This window comes from Musa acuminata, chromosome BXJ3-3, assembly GCF_036884655.1.
Source record: "Musa acuminata AAA Group cultivar baxijiao chromosome BXJ3-3, Cavendish_Baxijiao_AAA, whole genome shotgun sequence".
Classification (NCBI taxonomy): domain Eukaryota; kingdom Viridiplantae; phylum Streptophyta; class Magnoliopsida; order Zingiberales; family Musaceae; genus Musa; species Musa acuminata.
The window spans coordinates 5,705,986-5,726,715 of NC_088351.1; the positions used below are offsets into that span (position 1 = coordinate 5,705,986).

Sequence of the window (20,730 nt, forward strand, 5' to 3'; positions counted from 1 at the left end):
CCTCAGGCTTAGCACTCTCCTGCCTCCATCTCTTCCAGCCATCAGGTACTCTTCTTTCTCTCTGTTCCCAATCTCTACTCATCAAAACATTACCTCCGTCACAGGTACGAGAGACAATTTCAACATTGATCTAATCTGTATGGAATCAAAATTTTGGCAACATAAGGAAACGAAAGAAAAAAGCCATCTTTATTCTCAAGTTTATTGGACATGAGATGGTCTAATCTTAGAGTTTGCTGACAGGACGAGGAGCCGCGGGTGTGACCAAACCAAGATACCGAGAAGTGATGGGCTTGAAAAGACCATCCAACTCGAGCGCTTTAGCCAGCTTCGGCCACATGAGCGCGCTCACGTTCCATGAGCCGTCGCCCTTGGGACTCCCTACAACTTGAAGAAAAGCGCTCCAGAGCCTTCCCTTCGGTACGACGGGCATCACCAGCACCGGTCGCCCCAACCCGAAGTCCAAGTCCACCCCAAAGTTGTGGAACGAAGTCAACACCACCGCAGGGCTCCCAAGCCCGACACTTACCCTTTCCACCCATCTCCCTTCCCTCTTGTGCTCTTCCATCCAATCCACCATTTCTTGGAAATGCTCCTTCTTCGCCACCTCACGTATCGACGCCGACACCACCCGAGCGATTTGCGAAAGACTGCCGCTCCCCAACTCCTCGGTGCTCGCCTCCTTCGTGGCGAAAGTCGCTGTGTTCCCGATGTAGTTTTGCATGTCCCTTATCTCCTTGAGCCTGCTTCGCCCCTCGACGAGCCACGCCATGCGGCAGCAGGTGTCGCCCGCGTCTTCCACAATTCCGGCGAATAGTTTCCATATGTACGCGGACACCGCTTCCATGCGGGTCGCCCTGCGGCCCGCCTTGCTTGATGACTCGCGCAGGCGATCGATGTCGCCCGCTTCGATGTAGTACACGCGCCTGACGTTGACCTCGCAGTTGAGCACGTTGAACAGGTTGTCCGAGGTGCATGGCACGAACGAGCGGGCCAACGCAGGGCTGTAGGTACGTGGCACACGGGGAAGGAACAAGGAGCGGTCATGGTTGGGGGAAACAGAGAGCTTGCCGGTCCGGACGAGCTCACACAAATGCGTGGCGAGCATGCAAATGCTGTAGCCATCGACGAGGAGGTGGTTGGTGCCCCACGAGATGGAGAAGCCACCGCAGGCAAATTCCACAGCCTGCACGGACAGAGGGACATCGTGAGCAAAGGGGAGCACTATTTGGTTCAGCGAGCCGTCGGTGTCGTGGAAGTCGACGTGAGCCAATGGGACGTCGGAAGATGCCACGACAAGCTCCGCTCCTTCGTTATTGCAGTGGACCTCAGGCAAGCCCGTCTCCGGATTCGTCACGATCCGGCCAGTGAACGGGTGGTAGTGATCGAGGAACGCAGGGAGGCATGTGCGGAGAGCGTCAGCAACGGAAGCGAAGTCCCCCGTCGTATGTCTTGGATAGATGGAACATAATGCGACTTGGAAGTCGTTGGGAAAAAGATCGAGATTGGAAACTGGGAGGACATGATTAGTTGCGACGGAAGGATGGGAAGCTTTGACGAGGCTTCTGCTGGCGACTCTCATTCGGAGATTGGAGAACATTTTTAGTGGGAGCTACTGCAAATAGAACCAAGAAAGATGAAGACGAATACGTCCAATGGGTTGTTATTCTGTGGGGAAGGGAGACCTCCCTGAGAGGTTTATACACTTATTGGAGTGCTGTAGAGTGGACACATTTACGAAAAACTTGTTCGTCGTACTTCTGTTCTACCATTTTTCTATGATCAAAGGGCTCGTTGACTTCGGAAGATGCTCCTAACCATCTCAACTTGAGATCTACTTATTATCTTAATCTAACGAGGTCATTAACTAAGTGGACTAGGATTAGTTGGTCATAGTTATTTGGGTATAGAAGCTAACCAGACGCTACCGAGAGATTTGGCCATGTTTTTTATTTACATGCCGTCAAGACTTAGCAGTCTTCAGCTGGAAGTCAACAGTTCGTGCTAATCGAGCATGCTGTACATGCACGAAATGGTCAGTTTGTTATAAACAAATCTATACATAGACACTTTGTAATTCCGTTCAGCACGATTCAGTAGGAATGATATTTATTGATCAGACATGTTACCTGCCAACTGATTAGACTAAACTAATGATACGGGTGATACGAGACCTAATATTATCCGATAAAAAGCTAATTACATATTAGTTCTCTTATAGTTATACCTCCTTAGCATTCTGATATTTAGATTTAAAAAATTTAAAGCATGAAAACGATAAACAAAAAGATAATTTTAATATTTCTGTTACGTTTTGATAGTGATGGATGACAGTGCTACTAGAGGTCGTGGGTGATTGTTGTGGATGCAAAGAGAGAGCGACGGTGAGAGGTGAGACGACGATGCAGGTGTCGACGCACTGCGTCGACCGACGTGTAGATGCAAAGCGAGTTTAACATAGATGCAAACTGTCAGTATTTGCATTATCACTTCAACTCTCATCGCTTCTCCCTCCTTATCTACAATAATCACCCGTGACCCCAAAAGTGCTATCGTCAGCCACCAAAAAAAAAATAACTAAATCGTTGAAATTATCTTTTTGTCCATTGTTTTCATGCTTCCGTTGATAAAACCGACGATGCAAGGGTAAATGGAACTAGATGTTTAACTTTCATAATTATAGGAATTCTAATATAAAATTTTAATAAGGATCAATATGTTAAAGTAATCCAACTACAAGAGGATGATATGTAGTTAGCCCTCTAGTAAATGTCTGACACAAGATTGATACAATTTGACACAACTAGATATTACGATAAAAACCATATATCTAGTAAAATTTTCTCAATATTTTTAATTTTACTTTTAAATTCAGCATGTATCGGCACTCAATATATCGGATCAGTACTATACTTACCCGAAGCCTAACCAGTAAACATTGGTACATGAAATTATAAATTTTGCTTACAACCATACAAATCAACCTAATTAGGAGTACCTAAAATTGCAAATCTTTCAAACATAGAAGCCAACCTAATTAACCATATCATTTGCAATCATAAATTGCTACATAGTCTTTTTACTATATGGTTAAAGCGATCAAAATGGTCAAAGCAATCTAATTGCTGCTCATTAGGTATAGGTATATCAATCAAATTGTTTTCTCTTGCACACTTTGACTTGTCCATTCTTTTTTTTTCTCCAAAAAAATAGCTACTTGCTACGGGTCAATAATTTTACTGAAACCAAAGGGCCAGATAGCTTCTGCTTAAGCTTCAAAGCTTGTTTCTGGTGCTGACTACTCAAGACTCAATAGCTTCGTAATGTTGTTGGGTGCTGAGGAAAGCAGGCAGAGAACGAAATTGTGTGCAAGTCCACCAAATCATCCAAATGGTTGAGATAAAGCCTTAACACGAGATTTGTTGTTGACCTCAACAGATGAGCCCAATCCTCTTGATTCTTATCAATGTGAGATGCCAAGACTCACTGATACATGAAACAGATGGGTTGTGACACCGCGCAATATATCAGTTGAGACACATCTTAAACAATGGGCAAGAAATTGACTACTATAATCACAAGAAAGAAAACTTAGGAAGCCATTTACTCCACCTGTTTGTAGTCTAAACCAGATCCATATTTCCACGCTTCTAGATGTCGAGTCCATTCGTATTTCTTCCTTTCAGGAAGGTAATTAATCCATGGCCTTGTAGAAAATGTATCAAGATATCAGGAAGTTGAATTTAGGAAGGTGTTAATGTGGTAAAGAACAAAACTGGTAGCTGGCACTAAACTGTCATGAATTTAGACCATAACGGACTCTACCTTACAGCAGGATCGATGTAGCTTGAAAGAAATGTGTAGTAGCCGAGCATAACAAAATGGACGGACCAGTCAAGTATCACATGTAATCCGACCTACAGAAAAAACATGAGTCAAAAAAGCATTACCAGAACTAGATTAGCTATTTCCTAATACAGTATAGACAATTATAAAGAACCCAACCAAGACAACAGTAATAGCTAGCCAGCGAGATAGCATATTGTGAAACTTGCACATACAATTTCCAGCATTCCCATCATTTTGATCACTGAAATTGAGAACATACACAAAAGTCATGATGCTGATGCTGATCCACAAGAAGATTAGTTAATCAACTCTCAGGTCACAAGGTCACTAGCTAGCTCCTTTGTGTAGCTCTATAACAGCACTTCTTTTAGATCTACCAATGTTTTATGATCGAAATTTCCCAATCAATTCCCAAGTTCCAGCTATGATAGCAGTTGGACAATTGGATTCTCCCATAAACCTAATCCCTGAATAGCTCTGTTGAATCACCTCTTTTTGAAACTAATGTATTTACCCCTACAATGTTCAGGTAGTTAGTTATTGAAATTCATGTCCAACAGCTGGCTTGTCCAAATCGAAGTAGTTGTAAAAGCTCGACTCTATTTGACACCATTAACACTAGAGAAGCTACAAAAACAATAGCATATTTCAAGCGATTTGTAAAACTAGCAGCTGAAACTCATCTCTACTCACAAACGATCAACTTCACACAACTGCCACCTGTAAAATAATATTATTCTATAAAAAACTTCTGGAGAATAACTTCTATGGAACAAAATACAATTAGTATGATTCTTGATGAAACTTCAATTGGAAATGAAATATAAAATAACTAAAAAGCAAAAAAAAAAAAATCAGAAGTGATTTACCACATGATGAATATCTAGCCTAAGTGGAATGATATTGTAGAAATTATGGCATTAACATTTACAGTATTAAAATCCAAATTACTGCCCTCTAGCTCAGTACTCAATGCATACAGATTATATCAAGGCCTCCTATAAGAAATATCAACCAACGGATAATATCTGAGTGTCCAGATCAAAAGGTCAGATCAAGAATAACAACTTTAAGGAATTGAAATTCAATTCCACTAGATAAAACATAAGGGAAAAGCTATGAAAGAATTTCCATGTTATCAAGTTTGATTGTTGTCTTTTTAATGCCTTAAATGTTTTGGAAGTAGTTAATCTCCTAAATGATGAAGTACTCTCCCCTATTTGATAACCAAGCAAGGTTCGTCATACTACGACGTACCACTTGGTATGGGTGATATGTACCGGTCCGATAGAGGACCAATACGGGTGGTACATTGGTACACCCTCATGTGCTATATGTCGGTATGCTTGGTATGATTCGATATAACTCGGTACATACCATACCATAGCTGGTCAGTACACCGGTACGGATTGGTAAGACGAACCATGTAACAAAGTATGATGTTTGCGAGACGTAGTAAGGGAGAGTGGTATGCAAACCAAATTCTTCAACTCCTAAAATAAAAATTACATGGAGCAATAAAATTTATAAAAGATGGTACAAGTGATAAGATTGACATGTCTTGAAACGAAAAATATTAAATTCAATCAGTTGAGTAATGATACAAGGTGATATAGAAAGTATGGAGATCTACGAAAATCCAACCTCTAATAGCATAAACTGTGGTAAGATTTTGCATGGGTTTGATCTAGATACACATGGATCCAACCTACAAATATGTACATTAGCTTAGATTCATGCAACTAGACTTAGAACCATGTAGATCTACACTAGATTTTCATATATTTAATATAGATTCATGTAGATCTATCCTAGATCTGCATATACCCAGCATAGATCCAAAAAGATCTATTGTAGATATAGGTCATACTTTCATCATTTAATTCAATTTTTATTGGTTGTTAGAAACTAAGAAGAATGTTACTGAAGAAACAAAACACTAACACCACCTGCAGTAGTATGTTTGTCATTTACAGTGCAGCCATGATTCATTGAATTATCCAATACAAAAGAGTCAACTCATTGTGGCTTGCATCCTTAGCTTGGGTTCTAGTTGGTATCCGTTTTAGAGTGCACAGAAAGCTTACAATTTCTCTTTATTAACAGTTAATGCTTAATGGAATCATTAGTAGCACAATCTTCAACTGTGTAATCTAGGTTAAATACTGGCTTCCTCTGTCATGATTTTGCAATTCAAAACATTGCCTATGTCATAGTGTAGACAAACATGATGATCCTTGAAAATCACCAACACTAATATTGAGATCTGCCTCCCCTAATTATTTGTTATCAGTAGGTAGAATACTTTGTCATGTAATATCCATGGACCTGTCATTCACATGGAGATATGATATTCTATCAGAAAGAAATTCACCCTGATAGACAATATTCCACTTCACAACAAGGCAGCAAAATGAGTAAATGAGACGACACAATCTTGACATAAGCGGAATGAAATTCACCTGCTTAAATATTGATGGCAAGATCTGAGGTTGGTTTATCATCACAGAAACCAAGGTCCTTACAAGGGGTTCAAATTGTATCACATCCTACAGAAGTAAAATATACCAATTATATCAGTCTTCTGTTCATTTATCTTGGTTTAAGATAGCAAAATAAAGAATATAACAATTAAAACATACTGCACTAACCTGTAGGAAAGGCCTAATCACAGTATTCCCAAGCTTCTGATGAAATACGATTGAGACATCATTAAAAATATTGAAATATAGAATAATATGCAGAATTCATTTCTCTTTTTGGATATATATATATATATATATATATATATATATATATATATATATAGTCAAGAAATATTAGTTTACCTGCATAGCTTGGAAATTGAAATATAAAAGTTCATTAATAAAAGTTGATGAAACCTCAGTATGCACCCTTGCTGACATTGCTCGTTGAAATAACCATGATGCACTTAAGTTGGGCTGCAATGCTTTTTAGTGAAGGCCAGGTCCAAGAATATGAAATTGACATATAAAATGAAGGATAATACTAACCATGTAAGGGTTTATCAAGCTCAAACTATATGCATCAATAAAGTTTCCCTTTACTGCTTCATATATACCTAATCTCCAAAAAAAAAAGGGGAAGAATTTCAGATTGTGGTCTTTTCTATTATACGAAACAGCATACAAGAGCAGTACAGCATATAATATTACGAAGCTAAAAACAGAAAAATAAAATCTGATAGTAATTCTTTTATTATGACTATTAATTTAAGCTCCAATAAGAACTGACATAACAGGATATAGTTCTTGAGCACAAACTCTATTCCCTAATTGTATATAGCTGATACAGAAAAAAAATCCAAATTGAAAGTTTCTAAGATGCACAGCTTGTGTGTTTCTAGCCATTCATACCAGTTGACAACCGGTTTAGGTGTCTAGTCATACTCCCAAAACCACCAAAAGATACTGGTGATTGAATACCACTGGCATCACCAACCTGCACAGAACTACTGGTGAACATGGATTAATCTAATTAAGAAATTTCCTTACTAGATAGAACCATAAGCAAAATAAAAAACCTGTAAGATGCGATCAAAAGCTGCAGGCAGAGGGCTGTAATCACGAAGGAGATAGATGTTAGAGAAAATTGGCATACTTCAATTTGAAAAAGGTTAAGAAATTCATAGTCACAGACTATATGATAGACCATTTTGCATCTCAATAGATAAAATGTTCAAAGGCTTAGTTACCAATTTGTTAAAAGGAAACTAATATACATCATCTATCATACCATATAGGCATATACGATGGTAGATCTAGTTTTAGATATTGTCCTAAAAATTATCATATGTAGGAACTTGATCAAAGAACATGCATTGATTGTCTCCGGAAAAGAACATGCAACAATGTAATTGTATTTTCAAAAAGGCTCTGCCTATGTTTACCTCATAAAACCAAATTTATACATACATACATTCAGATTCTGGAATATGGAGTGCTAATTTTGCTATGCCGGGCTCAAATCCAGTTTCATAGCTAACAAGATTTGGCTTTATCTTTTTCATATAATAAGATGCAATAGTTAACATCCTATATCAGTAAAGCCACTAGAAAGTTCAAACTTCAATAACATCAAAATTACTTCTTGAATAATCCTCAAGCATTGGGTACTATGCAATATGGATGATGGAGCATTTATAAGAACTGAAGACCAAGATTATTAGTTGCATAGATCTAGGATAATCTAGGCTAGTTACATGGATAGAGGCTAGATCTTTGCAATCTAGCTAGATCCATAACTGGCTTTCATACAGATGCTTGGAGTACAGAGGATTGGAGAAGTTAGTGTATCTCCAATACAACATGCATCCATGGATGCATTGTATTGAGATAGAAAAGAAAATAAAGACCCAAGCCAGATTGATTCATTTTGACTTCCGATACTCTAGTGATGATTTGGATCCAATGCTCGATTGGGTTCACATAGCAGAGAACTTAAATGACTCTCTACTGATGAGGCAAGAGACCTCCCACACCCCTCTCGTTTAAGTACCGTGGCGATACGAAAGGAAGAGGAACAATAGGGTCACAAGGTACGGATCAATATGAGAAAGAGATGCATCCAATATTAGGATGTGGCCAGATTTGGGACAGTCAGTCTTCCAAAGGCCAAGACAGGACATAGTGATACATTCATTCAACTATCACAACAAGGGAAAGGGTTGAGCTTCACGGTCAATTGATCTGTTGGATGCAATTGGTAAGAAATAGTTTCAGCCAGGACTCCATCATAATTCGCAATACCGTACCGAACCGGTATTTCGACCTGGGCTCGGTATCGGTATGGTACGGTATACTAAGCGGTACATCCAGGTGTGCCGAGACTGTAGCACTGCTACAGTGCACTCGGACAGGTAACAGGCGGTCCGCGTACCGACAATCTGTCGGACCGATACGTACCGCCCGTACCGGGCAGTACGGTTCAATACAGTAGACCCTGATATCAACTACAGTATGTCCATCGACAATGGTGGCCAAGGCAGTCAGTCTCATGGACTTGAGCATAGCTCAAGGAGCAGTATCTCACTCATGCTACTCAAGATACGGATCACACAACATGAGGATCGTTTCTGGCTGCAAAGGTTCAATTTTCTTTGATACTACTTTTTATCCATGTCCAATATATGTTTTGATTTGGTATTTATATAATCTAGACTAAAATCATTTTAGTGTTATCAATATTGTTCATATTTGTCATGAAAAGTTAAGAAGTAACACTAAAATAGATTTTTAAGTTTTCAGCCAAATTTCATACTGCCATTACATGCCAGCACATTGTGTGTCGATAAGTTGGCACGTATTTGATCCATATCGGTCCATTGTTAAGTTGGCACGTATTGGACCCATACCAGTCCTGGCCTGAACTGGTATGAATCCAGTACCTGAAATTGAGTTCCTTGATTAGTTGACAGAGATTCGAGGTTTTAGATCATTAATATTCTGTAACAAGTCAAGTTTATGTTCAACACTTGAGGGTTGTCTAGGGATAGGAACTGACAAGATACAAATAAAGTACATTAATACTGAGCAAAAAGGCAAACTATTCATCTTCTGCAAAACCAGTCAAAGCACCCTTTTAGGCCCCATCTCAATATGAAGCAACTGTAATCAAATATAGAGTCCAAGGCTTTATTACCATCAGCATAAAAAAAATTAGCGTGATATGGCTATCCTGAACAAGATTAATGGATGACAGCTAATCTGACAGTGATGGTTGCATTTTATCACGTAGATATTATTCACATTCTTTCTACTCTTTGGGTATCAAACCTAGAAAAGGTCTCACGAGACCCTTAGTACTGGAATACAGGCACCTTGTTGGACCTGAATAATTTATGTCTCCCCCTTAAAAAATTAGATTAATCTAAGAACACAAAAAGCTCCAGAGAAATTGGAGCTTAAGATAATATGTAATCCATCGGGTTAATATAAAAAACAAAGAAACCCCAGAGGAATGTCCAAATCGCAAGTTAATCAGTCACCTTTTAGCCTTGATGAATAAAACCATAATTTTTCTGCTAAAGCTTAAATTCCTACTTGTGTTGTAACTTGTAGTAACTGTAATTAGGAAGTAGAATCATTACATTTGCAGTTGGACAACTAGCTTATCAGTGATGAATCTCAATGTGTGGGGTTGGAGAGAGGACAACTTTCTAAAGGGCTTTTGTATTATAGAAGGTACTGATTGCCTGCATGAGATTCATACCAAATATAAATGGTACAGATACTTCTCTAAAGGTACTCATGCTAAAGGAACAGGCATTAGTGTTTGATTAATTGAACATTTCATCCAAGAGTAATGGCCAAGATATACACTCCAATCCTTTTGCATTCCAGCACAAGGCACCATTCTTAACACAACAATCAAGCTTGTGAGATTAAAAATTTACCAAGATAAAAAAAAGGGTTTCTCAAATTGGATGGGACTGTCACTTTTGTGCCATCTATTGGAAAATATGGAAGGAGGGCTGATGAAAGAAAATTCCTTGAGAGCTAGGTCTCCTTCAAACATCTTGGAAACTTTGGCTATCTCAAGGGAAAGATTCTGAAAAGACTGACGGCTTTTGTAAAGTTACCTGCTCTGTTCCTTGTAATTTCCTATCCCCTTTTTAACTACATTTCCCTCTGTGCTTCCACTTTTGAGAGGCCCCATGTACCTTGGTTAATTTCATTTCAGTGACGAAATAAAATGGATGGGCTTAATCAGCCTTTCTTATGTAACTGCACGCACGCATCCGCATGTGCGTGCACAAGGGATCATTCTTCAATAAACCTTCTAGGAATTAGAAGTGACTTTCTACTCAACTTTAGATTGCACACAACATCTTCGCAATTCCACTTTGTCATTGCTAAGTTAATTAGCATTAATCTAAGCATTTCAAAAGATTAAAGAGAGAAAAAAGGGAAAATCATTCATAGAACAAATACATTGACCTCCTTCCTCTGCTATCCACACAATGCTCTGGTAACAGACATAATGTACATTGTTATTGTGGAGAAAAGTGATGAATGAGAAGGCAAGTTTTATTATTCAGCATCCTTCAATACTCTGATTGATCAGAAAAATAGTAATTGCTTCTGTGAGTGGTTTCAAGGTAGCATCAATTAAGAATAATGAGACAAAAAAGGTAACAAGAAACCATAAAAAGAAAATGATATTCCTTGGTAAAATGCACTTAATTTAGCTAGATATATAAAATTTACAGATAGCCATAGTACATGATAACATAGTAGCAAGTCAGCAATACTAATAAAGTAATAATCATAACAACAAATCAACAATCATAATGACAGTATCTATAATAATAAAATATGGTATCAGATGAAGTATTCCTAGTGTACTTGCTTACTTTTGGGGCATCATCTCCTTGACAACATAAGAAAATTGCTTAGTCCAAGCATTCACAAGGAATGTCTTTTGAACATTAGAAGAAATTTTGCTTCTAAGACAGATGATTAAAGTTATCATGAGTGCACTTCAAAGAAAAAAGACGAGGCCCAAGAATATAGAGAAATCCTTACTAATAAGTGCCAACAAACATATAAAAGTCATTTTGATCATCTACCTGTCACGATAAGTAGGGAAGATCCCAAATATTACTCTTAGTATTTCCAATTCCTCAAGAGGTACACCCTTCAGCAAAAATATCATTATGCATGTCAATTATTTATTCCTTTTGAAGAGAGTTAAGCTGAAATTTGTTACTATAAGCAGTATGCTTTTAGGGCTGATAAAAGAATGGAATTTAAAGTGAATACGATTTTTTAACTTCTTTTTTATTGAGATGAAAAACTTACCAGTCGAGCTATCATTCATACATAGGATTCAGAAGTCCAGTTCTTGGGACTGTTTTCATACATACTACAATGGTACAAACAATTCAAGTGACCAATAAGCCTCTCAAGTGCTTATAGGCCAACTACAAAGTGGGAAGCTCCTTACCCATACACAAATTTATTCCAAGAATGTCATTGTACACTGGAGTAACCCAAAATGCACCTTAATGAAGTTGCTAACTTAGCTGGTAAAGATTATTGTTCTGGGATCAAATCCCACCTTCACCACTTACCACTTGCAAAATCCATCATAATTATGTAAATATAAGATTGAATATATTTGTCTTGATCTAATAATATTAAAAGCAAGGTTCGCAATACCGTACCATACCGGAGTTTCGATCTGGGCTCGGTACCGGTACGGTACGGTATACCGCTCGGTACACCCAGGTGTACCGAGCAGTATATTCAGGCGTGTCGAGCACTGTAGCAGTTCTACAGTTCTACAGTACCGCTACAGTACTGCTACAGTGTCGGACGGTAACATATGGTCCGCGTACCGAAAGTCTGTCGGACCGGTACGTACCGCCCGTACCGAGCGGTACGGACAGGTATTGCAAACCATGATTAAAAGTATAAATAAAGTTCCAGATATTTTGAGTAATTTTGAACGACAAAACATCTAACACTAAAATCATGACCTTTTATTTGGGATTATCTTTTTGAACAAGCAAGGATTTCTAGAAAATTTAATTCTTTTCTTGTCAAAATTTCAAGAGTTGATCATCAAATCAATGTGGTCGAGTACCTTCTTTTAGAACTGAAGAGTAAATCACATCATCTTTCAGTCAATATCGATCCTAGATTAAATCACTTAAATCATCCATTATAGGGAGATACACTTACCAACACAAGCCTTTACTAGTCTTGAGTTATAGAAAGAATGCAGAAAGTCAAATTACATTGTTAAGATATTGGAAAAACCATGCAGATGCTACTAAAGATGCCTAAATATGACATGCAAAGCAGCTAAGCTAAACTAACTAATTAGATGCAACACAACGAATAACTGAAAAGATAAAGCACCAATAGCCTATTTTTGAGCAATTTTTTAGCAACAATAGCCTCACAAGCCAAGAAAATAACTGAGGCCACGAAGAAAAAGAAACCAATATAACATTATAATAAACATGAAGGAACTAATCTGATTTGTTTATAATATGTCCCTGAAATCCTACAGGTGCTAGGATATAGATCCTCATTGTTTCCTTTTGAGTAACTTATGGGCTTGTTGACAAATGACTGTTGTGTGATGCTTTAAGCTGTTCAAGGGTATTTTGGAAGGAAAATATTCAGTGATTCAAGAGTTTCAAAAGAAACAAATTAGATGCAGGAGGGATTTGTCTTGTTTATTCTGGGGCTTGTTTGATATGAACAAAACTTGCTTCAGTTGCATTTGATGGTAAGTTTAGGTAAAAGCTGAACAAGATTTGTGGCGTAGAGAGGACAGCTAATAGAGGGAAAAAAAATGCTGCTGGAAGCTTGCACATCATCTTGCATCTGACCAGTAACTATTTGAGGACAGTGCAGGCCTGTGGTAGCTCTCATCAGCTAGAGATTGAAGAAAGAGAAAAGGTAGGATGGGAGAGTGTTCAGAATATATTGTTGGATTGTTTTTCTATCTTTAGGAAGTTTTAGTTAGTGGGGTTGATCAAGGAGAGGTGGCAAGAGAATGGCAACAGAAGTGAAAAAAATGAAGAGCATCACTAGTTGAGCTTGGCGAAAAACCTTGAAGAGGTATTATGTGATGATGATTAACTCTATTGACAAATTGTGTTGATAATTATCACATCTAGTGAAATATAGCAATGAAAGAGAAAAGCTTAGTAAGTGAAAGGACTTCAAAGTTCAAACCTGTTAAGGACCAAGCAACTCCACACTCTACAACATGGAAGATATTAAAAGATATCAAACCATCAGTTTTGCTTACAATAACTTGTGCAAAAATGATTGTGTCTAATTGTATCCAGTTAAACCGCACATATTTATCCTTTTCAGGGCTGCATATGTAGCACCAAAATACTAGAATAATGTTGCATTTAAATTCATACTTAGCAGTTAGCAGTTAGCAGTTAGCAGGCTTGAAACAGGTCTCTCAGTCCAGTTTGGGCTAGGTTTAAAAACCACTTGCATGGCAGCAGTATTCTCAGGTAGCCTTTTTCAATGTCGCACTAGCAGTAGTACTGCCAAGCCTCGTGATGGCACTGCCTGCTAGCCGTTGGATCTTGTTTTTCAATTTTTCTAACTGTTGATAAGGATTTGCCTTTATGTAGCACTCAAAAACCTAGTTTAAAGAGGGCTTGGAATAAGAAAACTTTTTAGTGATAAAACTTCTGTGTGCAAGCTTAGACATTCCTTTGATTTTGTGCTTGATCATTAAAACTTGAAACAGGCACTTACCCATTGGCTTTAGGTGTTCATTTTAAGAGTGAAAATTGAAATCAAGAGTAGCATTAATTTATAAGTGCGACTGTAACAGCTGTTTCTCCTTGATCCCTAGAAAAAGGAGAAGTCCATAAGTCTGATCTTCACCCGAAGGAGGTCCTCCTTGTGGAACAGGCAGCTTCAAGGAGTCAAGGAGACTAGAGGGTGGACCAAGGCCAGTGTTCCAAATCACTACAAAAGTTGCAAATCCAGTTTCTACTTCCCTTTACATTTTACACTGCACCCATTATTTATTGTCTCATTAATTACTAAGCAAAAAAGATTTTTTTTAATGCACTAATTGAACCCTTTACCCCTCCTTAGTGACATTCTGATCCAACATTAAGCACTTTACACTTTACAGTATTTACATGACCAAAATTCTAGCAAGTATTTAGCTACATGTGAATTCAAATATAACGAGTGTAACAAAATGAGTGACTTCTCGATCCCAGCAAACAAAACTAACGACAAAGCCTAGGCTAGATCTTTTTGTTCTCTCAATTCATTAAAGGTAGTGACTATTTTGTACCTTCTAGCAGAGAACTCAATTTCACCCAGATCAGTCCATACCATTTGGTATTTACTGGAATGGGCATAAACCAAGATGCTGATCGTCTCATTTTGGGTGGTCCAATTAATTAATGGCAGATTTTTCATTTTAAAAGGCCCGTAAACCAGAATCTTTTAGGGCTCATGACTCCTTGCAAGCCAGTTTTCCTTTACATATCACCGATTGTCCACCTCATCTTTAGAACTTAATCTTCTCCTGCTCCTCTTCCTCCACTGCCTCCTCTTGCTCCTACTCCTTTCTTGTTCTGCCTTCTTGCTTCTTTCTCCCCCATTTCCAACAGAACTGTACCACGATATAATGGAATTTGTCGTCATACAGTGTGTTGGCATGCAGACATGGAGTGGACCTGTACTAGTCTGGTAATCAACCAGTATGGATCTGGTACCAGAAATTTCATTCCTTGTCCTGTAAAAAGCGCTTCAAAGTTGCTTTCATTCCTTGTACCAGTATGGATCTGCCTCCTCTATCTATAGCATTTTTTTATTGATTTTTGGAATAAACCAACTCTATTTTACAGTCAATTTAGAGACTGATTCTTCATCTTATATGGATATAGTCATAGAGTTGAAGTATGGTACACAATGCACTATATTTCATAAACCCTGCTCATTGTGTGTGGTTCATTGTTACTTTGTACTAACCTGATAAGAAGGCAAAAGATCCCAATAGTCCTCTAAAAGGTGTTCCAATTTCGGGGACCCAGGTTTTGCTTCAACATAAGTGAACATATAAGTAGTCCGGTCTGTAGGACCAGTGCCGGCAGGAAAAGCCTACAAACATTTAAGTTAAGATAAATAAGTGTTCAGGTAAAGCATACTTCAATAGAATCAACAAGAAATCTAAGCAAGACCTTTACATATTTTTTTTGTATTATCTCTATATCCAACTTCAGTATTGTTATATGGCTGTTATGTAACTATAATTTATATTTCAACTTCCATAGAACAAAATTTTAGTGAGCTACAGGAGAAGCAGGTAACATCAGCATATGACACAGATAAGTTGTTAAAGCACTTCAAAGATGACCAGAATTGTATATTGTAATTCCTATGAATATAAAAAGAAGATTACTATTTGCAACCCTTTTTTTGTTATTCAATCCCATGTTAAGAACTTTGAATATTCCTAAGTTATCTCTTTGTAAATAGGCGTATATATCCTCAATTTATAACTTAATTTCAATAAAATCTTTTCAATCCTTACCTACAACCCTCATTTATTTCCCTTTTTTCCTTCTTTTTCTTCTCCTCCTCTTATTAATCGCTGGAGATGATGTAAAATGACGGAAAAAAAAGATAGATGATGAAATGGTACAAATTAAATATCAAAGAGGAAGAGGTGAGAAATAGTTTCTGACATTTGTTATAATATTTTAATATTTTTTGGGTTATATACATTCTGCAATAGCCTAGAAGACACTATATTCTAAGTCAGTTGCATTAACCCAGAAAATATCATATTTCAGACCTTTGCAAATTGTCCGGTAGGGTGCACGAGTGGTGGAGAGAGCTGGTGATAGTAGGGTGTGCAAGTAAGGACTGTGGGGAAGGAAAAAAGGAAAAAGTGAAGGAAAAAAGCAGAATTAAAGAGGCCATAAATAGTATAATATTATTTTATTAATTTTTTAAGGGGTTCTGAATAGGAAGGGGATTGTAAATAGTAAGAAGGGGCCTCTAAGTAGTAAGCTCCTATAGAAATTAGTTTAAGAACTTTGGCTGCAGGCAGCATTACTCTGTAATTGAACTAAGCAAAACAGTTTAATTTCAAAATTATAATCACAACTTTACCCTTTTTACTTTTAGTTAGCCTAAACTGAATTACCTCCCAAAAGTATTGCAGCGGGGTCTCTTGAACCTTCTTCACAGATGAGCTGCTAAAAATGATATCACTTGATGTGTTCTCACTGAAACCACGTGAGCAAGAACCAACTACAAGACATACACCATCTGGCTTTCTGCAAGATCTTATCTGAAAAAAGCGAGACAATTAGATATTCAAAAAACCTATAAAAGGTTTGATACAGGAAGAATTTAGACTCTAAATATAATATATCAAGTTGTATGCACACCATAAGTTTGAGTATTATGAGTTTTGTTTTATGTTGAATCTTCCTTTCTTTTCCATTTCTAGTGTCATCACACCTAGAAACTTTTCCAAGTCCAACATCCATTCAACTCAACGTACCAGTGTTCCTGCTTTTAAGTAGTTGGACATAGATCAACACTTTCCCTGACCACAGCTTTTCTAGGTCCTTCTTACACGACTGAAAGCTATTGTGTATATTGCAGAACAAAGACAACATCACTAGTTCCAATAAATTCAACATGCCATTTTACTCATCAGCTATATGGATCGTTTCCCACAACCAAACTATGTAAAGGAACCATAGTGGCAAATCTGAGAGCTATCAATTCCTTTTCGAGTGTTTCTTCTTTTTATATTTGAAGAAAATTCTTATTGTTTCTTAAAAATTCTTCATATGGCCTTTCTCTGACTCTACTAAAACCTAATCTGAATTAAGTCACCAGTTGCCTAAAAAGTCTAAATTAATTCACCTAATTGCATTGGTGCATTAACCAATCTTTGAAAATGTTCAATCTATTAAAATTTTTATTTTGAAAATTGATACCAATGATCTTGCCAAGTTACTTACTAGAGGATCTCCAATGTAGTTTAAGGATAGATTTTAAGATTTAGAGGTATACTGAAAATTAATTGTCTCAAATTTCAAGTCACAAAGTTTCAGGACAACAAGTTCAAAATTATCAAATTCTGAGCCACCAGTGATCTTGCCATGTTAATTAGTAGAGGATCTCCAATGTAGGGCAAGGATAGATTTGAAGATTTGCATACTGAAAATGGATTGTCTCAAATTTCGTGCCACAAAGTCTCAAGACATCAGGTTTAAAGTTATCAGATGCAGAGCTACTAAGTTCAAGGCACCATAACTTAATGATCTTTTGTAATATGTCTTAGTTAATTGAGAAAATTAATAATGATGTTGGTGGTTAGGTCCTTAAAATATAACACATCTATGAAGGAGAGGAATAGGGAACTTATCATACAAAACATATGAATTTTTACTTAATGCACAAAACAGAAGCTAAATGACAAGGTGTTTGAATCATTTATGGAACCTTTTCACATGTGAGGTCTGAGACTACAAGACCAAGAACATGAATCATGGTATTGAATCCTAACATACAAGGGCTTATGAGTATATACTGGACACTGGCTGACTGGTGAACTACAAAATATGTGTGTAGGTATGGTACACTTCAATATTCTGTTGAGAAAAATATTGAGATATTGCTCAAAGTACCAGTATATATTTATACTACACTGTACCAGTGCGGCTTCAGAATGATAGAAACAGTCAATTTGATCAGATTTTTAACCAATGTTAGGACTTGTATTAAGTCACATCAGCAAGATCAGCCATTAACAACACAAGATTAGTTTCTTGTTGACTTAATTCAGCTAGTGTTTAAATAATGTCCATAGTAGTGGACAATTGGACATAATTGAGTTGACTTAATGGGTAGAAAATTCCAGCTAGTGTTCAAATATCCAAATATAATTTAGTTTCAAATATGTTCCTTCCATTCCTTTTCTTTTCTATCTTGAAGCTTTCGTTAATCAAATGAGTAAATAGGATCTTGTGTATGTTATGCCTCTAAAAAGGTATGTCTTAGAGCAATCAAAACTCTTTCCATGACCAGATAATCTGGATACATCTTTGGACTTATCAAAATTGTTGAATAAAATATAAAGGAGTAAAAATCTCGGTCTACTAATGGAACAACTCTTCGGTTGTCCCATAAAGTAATGTATTATACTATGTTATTGTCTAATACCTGTCAATTTAGAGCCCAATAACCTTTATTAAGCTCTGCCTTCACATTTCTTTTGCCTCAATTGTGAATCAGAATATGTCTTTACTTTCCAAAACATATTATGAGTCATATGTCAAGAATACATTAAAAAGTCTATAAAAAGCTTTGTAAATTTATGAATACAATCACTAGAAAAGCCGCAACATGCTGTATTCAATGCAGTGACTACTACCACAAAAAGGAAAATCATGCTGGATCAGCAGATGGATCTAGGTTCACACTCTCAGTTACTAATTCTGATTTAGACACTAGGTATATTACACGACAGAAGTCTTGATAGGGTGCCTATCACATCACACTATTTAGGTGTTGGTGGGTAAATAGATTTTCTTGCACTTGGAGTTCAGCTTTGGGATGTTACCCTATTGAACAAGGCAGTTAAGTGAGTTCTGATGTTGACCTAGTCCAAGCCATAGTTCACTGATTTTGGTGCACCATAGTTTGCTCCAATTTAAAGGTGTTCCCTTCGTATACAGCCCAATAGATGGTATACCATGCAAGGTCTGCCATACCGAAGCGTACCGCCCGTACCAGGTGGTACGTACCGGTTCGACATGTTATTGGTACGCGGACCGCCTGATACCGCTACAGTGCTACAGTACTATATTGTAGCACTACTACAATATGAAAAAAATAAAAAATTATTCGGTACACCAGAGTGTACCGCTCGGTACGCTCTGATGTACCACCCGGTACACCGGTACCGTACCATACCGAGCCCGGGTCGAAACATCGGTACGGTACAGTATAGCGAACCTTATTACCATGAAATTATATTCCAAAGTTTTCTTATTTTCATCATAACATATTTCCTTCATGGCACCTTTAGTGTGATTCTTGCATATTTATTCCAGTATTAGTTGTGTTCTTAAAAAGCAACATTAGCAGAAGAATAATTCCAATATATGTAAACAGCCAATTTATTGCATCAAAAGTTTCACAATGCATTTCACCCTACCAGGCTACCACTAATGCCCTGGTTATCAAAACTCGGGCAGTATTGCTAATTGTAATTTTCTTTGCTACTGCTAGTATTCTCATCTACAGTAAAGGTACTACTGCACAGTGCAACAAGTTGCTTTTGAATTTTCAATTTGTCTAATATAGGATGCAAACTAACAACAAAATGAATTATGTAAGACTTGAATTATTGGAATTCTGGTAAAAATAACTACGATAGTTGGTCGATCAATAACAAAAGATGGATATGTGATATCTTCAGTTGAAAAGATGATTTTGATATAGCTAAAGGTCTTTATGTAGTAAGTTCTGGTAGAGAAAATTTAAACCAGAGATGTTGTTTATTACCCTAAAGTGCAAAACTGTATAATAGAAAGACTTTGAATGGCCTTTACATCCACAGTTTATAATCCCAGAGCGAGTCTGATATAATACCTGATCTATGTACTATGTAGTATGTAAGACTGAACTGAACTAAGCAGATTTCTTGGCCTTAGAGTCAAACATTGGCAAATAGGGATTGGGTTACGCAGAAATAGTAAGTACTAGTGTACTACAGCATGATACTGCACCAAAATATTGACTTACCTGTTTCACTATTGGAGAAAAATTGCCCATTGAATCAATAATAAGATGAGATGACAAAATTTCACCATTTGTCAGTTGCACAATCTAAGAAATATAAACATATTAATTATTAGCATCTAATACAGCATGATACTGCACCTTAAAAATGTAGCGAAGAACAACAAAAGTAGAGAAACAAATAAATAGATCGCTAGAATTTTATAACAAATGCATGACGTAAGGCAAAAAAAAGAATGTTGAAATTGAAAAAGTTAAGAATCTCAATACTTTTTCCAAACACATGATTTAGGCTTCTGAAAAATTTTGAAGACAAGAAACACGTAAAGCTCTACCATAATTTGATGTGGTCAAACTACTAGCAGAAATAAAATTTTGTATATAACATAAGAGCCAAGGAACAAAACAAATTTGTCAAGGAAAGGACGATGGGAACTTTACGAAGCCATTACTCATATCATACTGCAGCAGTTTAACACAGCCCTAGTTCCTCTTGGTTATCTTGCAGCAAAGATGTGCATCTCAAAATTTTTTATTCATAGATAAAGTCCATTAGGGTTGGGGAAGAATAGAAAGTTCA

The 20,730-nt window shown here is 37.1% G+C and overlaps 2 protein-coding genes across 5 annotated transcripts in view; both read right to left on the minus strand.

The window, feature by feature from the left end:
- Positions 1 to 94: 94 nt before the first annotated feature.
- LOC135633697 (coniferyl alcohol acyltransferase-like) lies at positions 95 to 1,742 on the minus strand. The gene has a single exon (XM_065143500.1). It carries the CDS (start codon positions 1,598 to 1,600, stop codon positions 227 to 229), a length of 1,374 nt encoding a protein of 457 aa, XP_064999572.1. The 5' UTR covers positions 1,601 to 1,742; the 3' UTR covers positions 95 to 226.
- A 1,280-nt stretch (positions 1,743 to 3,022) lies between these two features.
- LOC135633698 (uncharacterized) overlaps positions 3,023 to 20,730 on the minus strand; it is a 28,722-nt gene continuing 11,014 nt past the window's right edge. For 2 of the 4 annotated variants that reach the window (XM_065143504.1, XM_065143503.1), the window contains exons 7-19: positions 20,154 to 20,237; positions 16,531 to 16,677; positions 15,351 to 15,479; positions 11,441 to 11,508; positions 7,394 to 7,427; positions 7,227 to 7,311; positions 6,864 to 6,931; positions 6,678 to 6,791; positions 6,501 to 6,536; positions 6,312 to 6,398; positions 3,826 to 3,917; positions 3,613 to 3,706; positions 3,023 to 3,486 (exon numbers count right to left, since the gene is read on the minus strand). In XM_065143504.1, coding sequence (XP_064999576.1) covers positions 3,484 to 3,486; positions 3,613 to 3,706; positions 3,826 to 3,917; positions 6,312 to 6,398; positions 6,501 to 6,536; positions 6,678 to 6,791; positions 6,864 to 6,931; positions 7,227 to 7,311; positions 7,394 to 7,427; positions 11,441 to 11,508; positions 15,351 to 15,479; positions 16,531 to 16,677; positions 20,154 to 20,237 — 1,041 coding nt within the window. In that variant the 3' untranslated portion in view covers positions 3,023 to 3,483. Of the gene's footprint in view, positions 3,487 to 3,603; positions 3,707 to 3,825; positions 3,918 to 6,311; positions 6,399 to 6,500; positions 6,537 to 6,677; positions 6,792 to 6,863; positions 6,932 to 7,226; positions 7,322 to 7,393; positions 7,428 to 11,440; positions 11,509 to 15,350; positions 15,480 to 16,530; positions 16,678 to 20,153; positions 20,238 to 20,730 lie in introns of those variants that run through there. The other 2 variants (XM_065143502.1, XR_010495094.1) reach the window with 2 other exon arrangements.

Bases quoted from the DNA above. Each gene is read 5' to 3' on its own strand.
- LOC135633697 (XM_065143500.1), bottom strand. From the start codon at position 1,600: ATGTTCTCCAATCTCCGAATGAGAGTCGCCAGCAGAAGCCTCGTCAAA.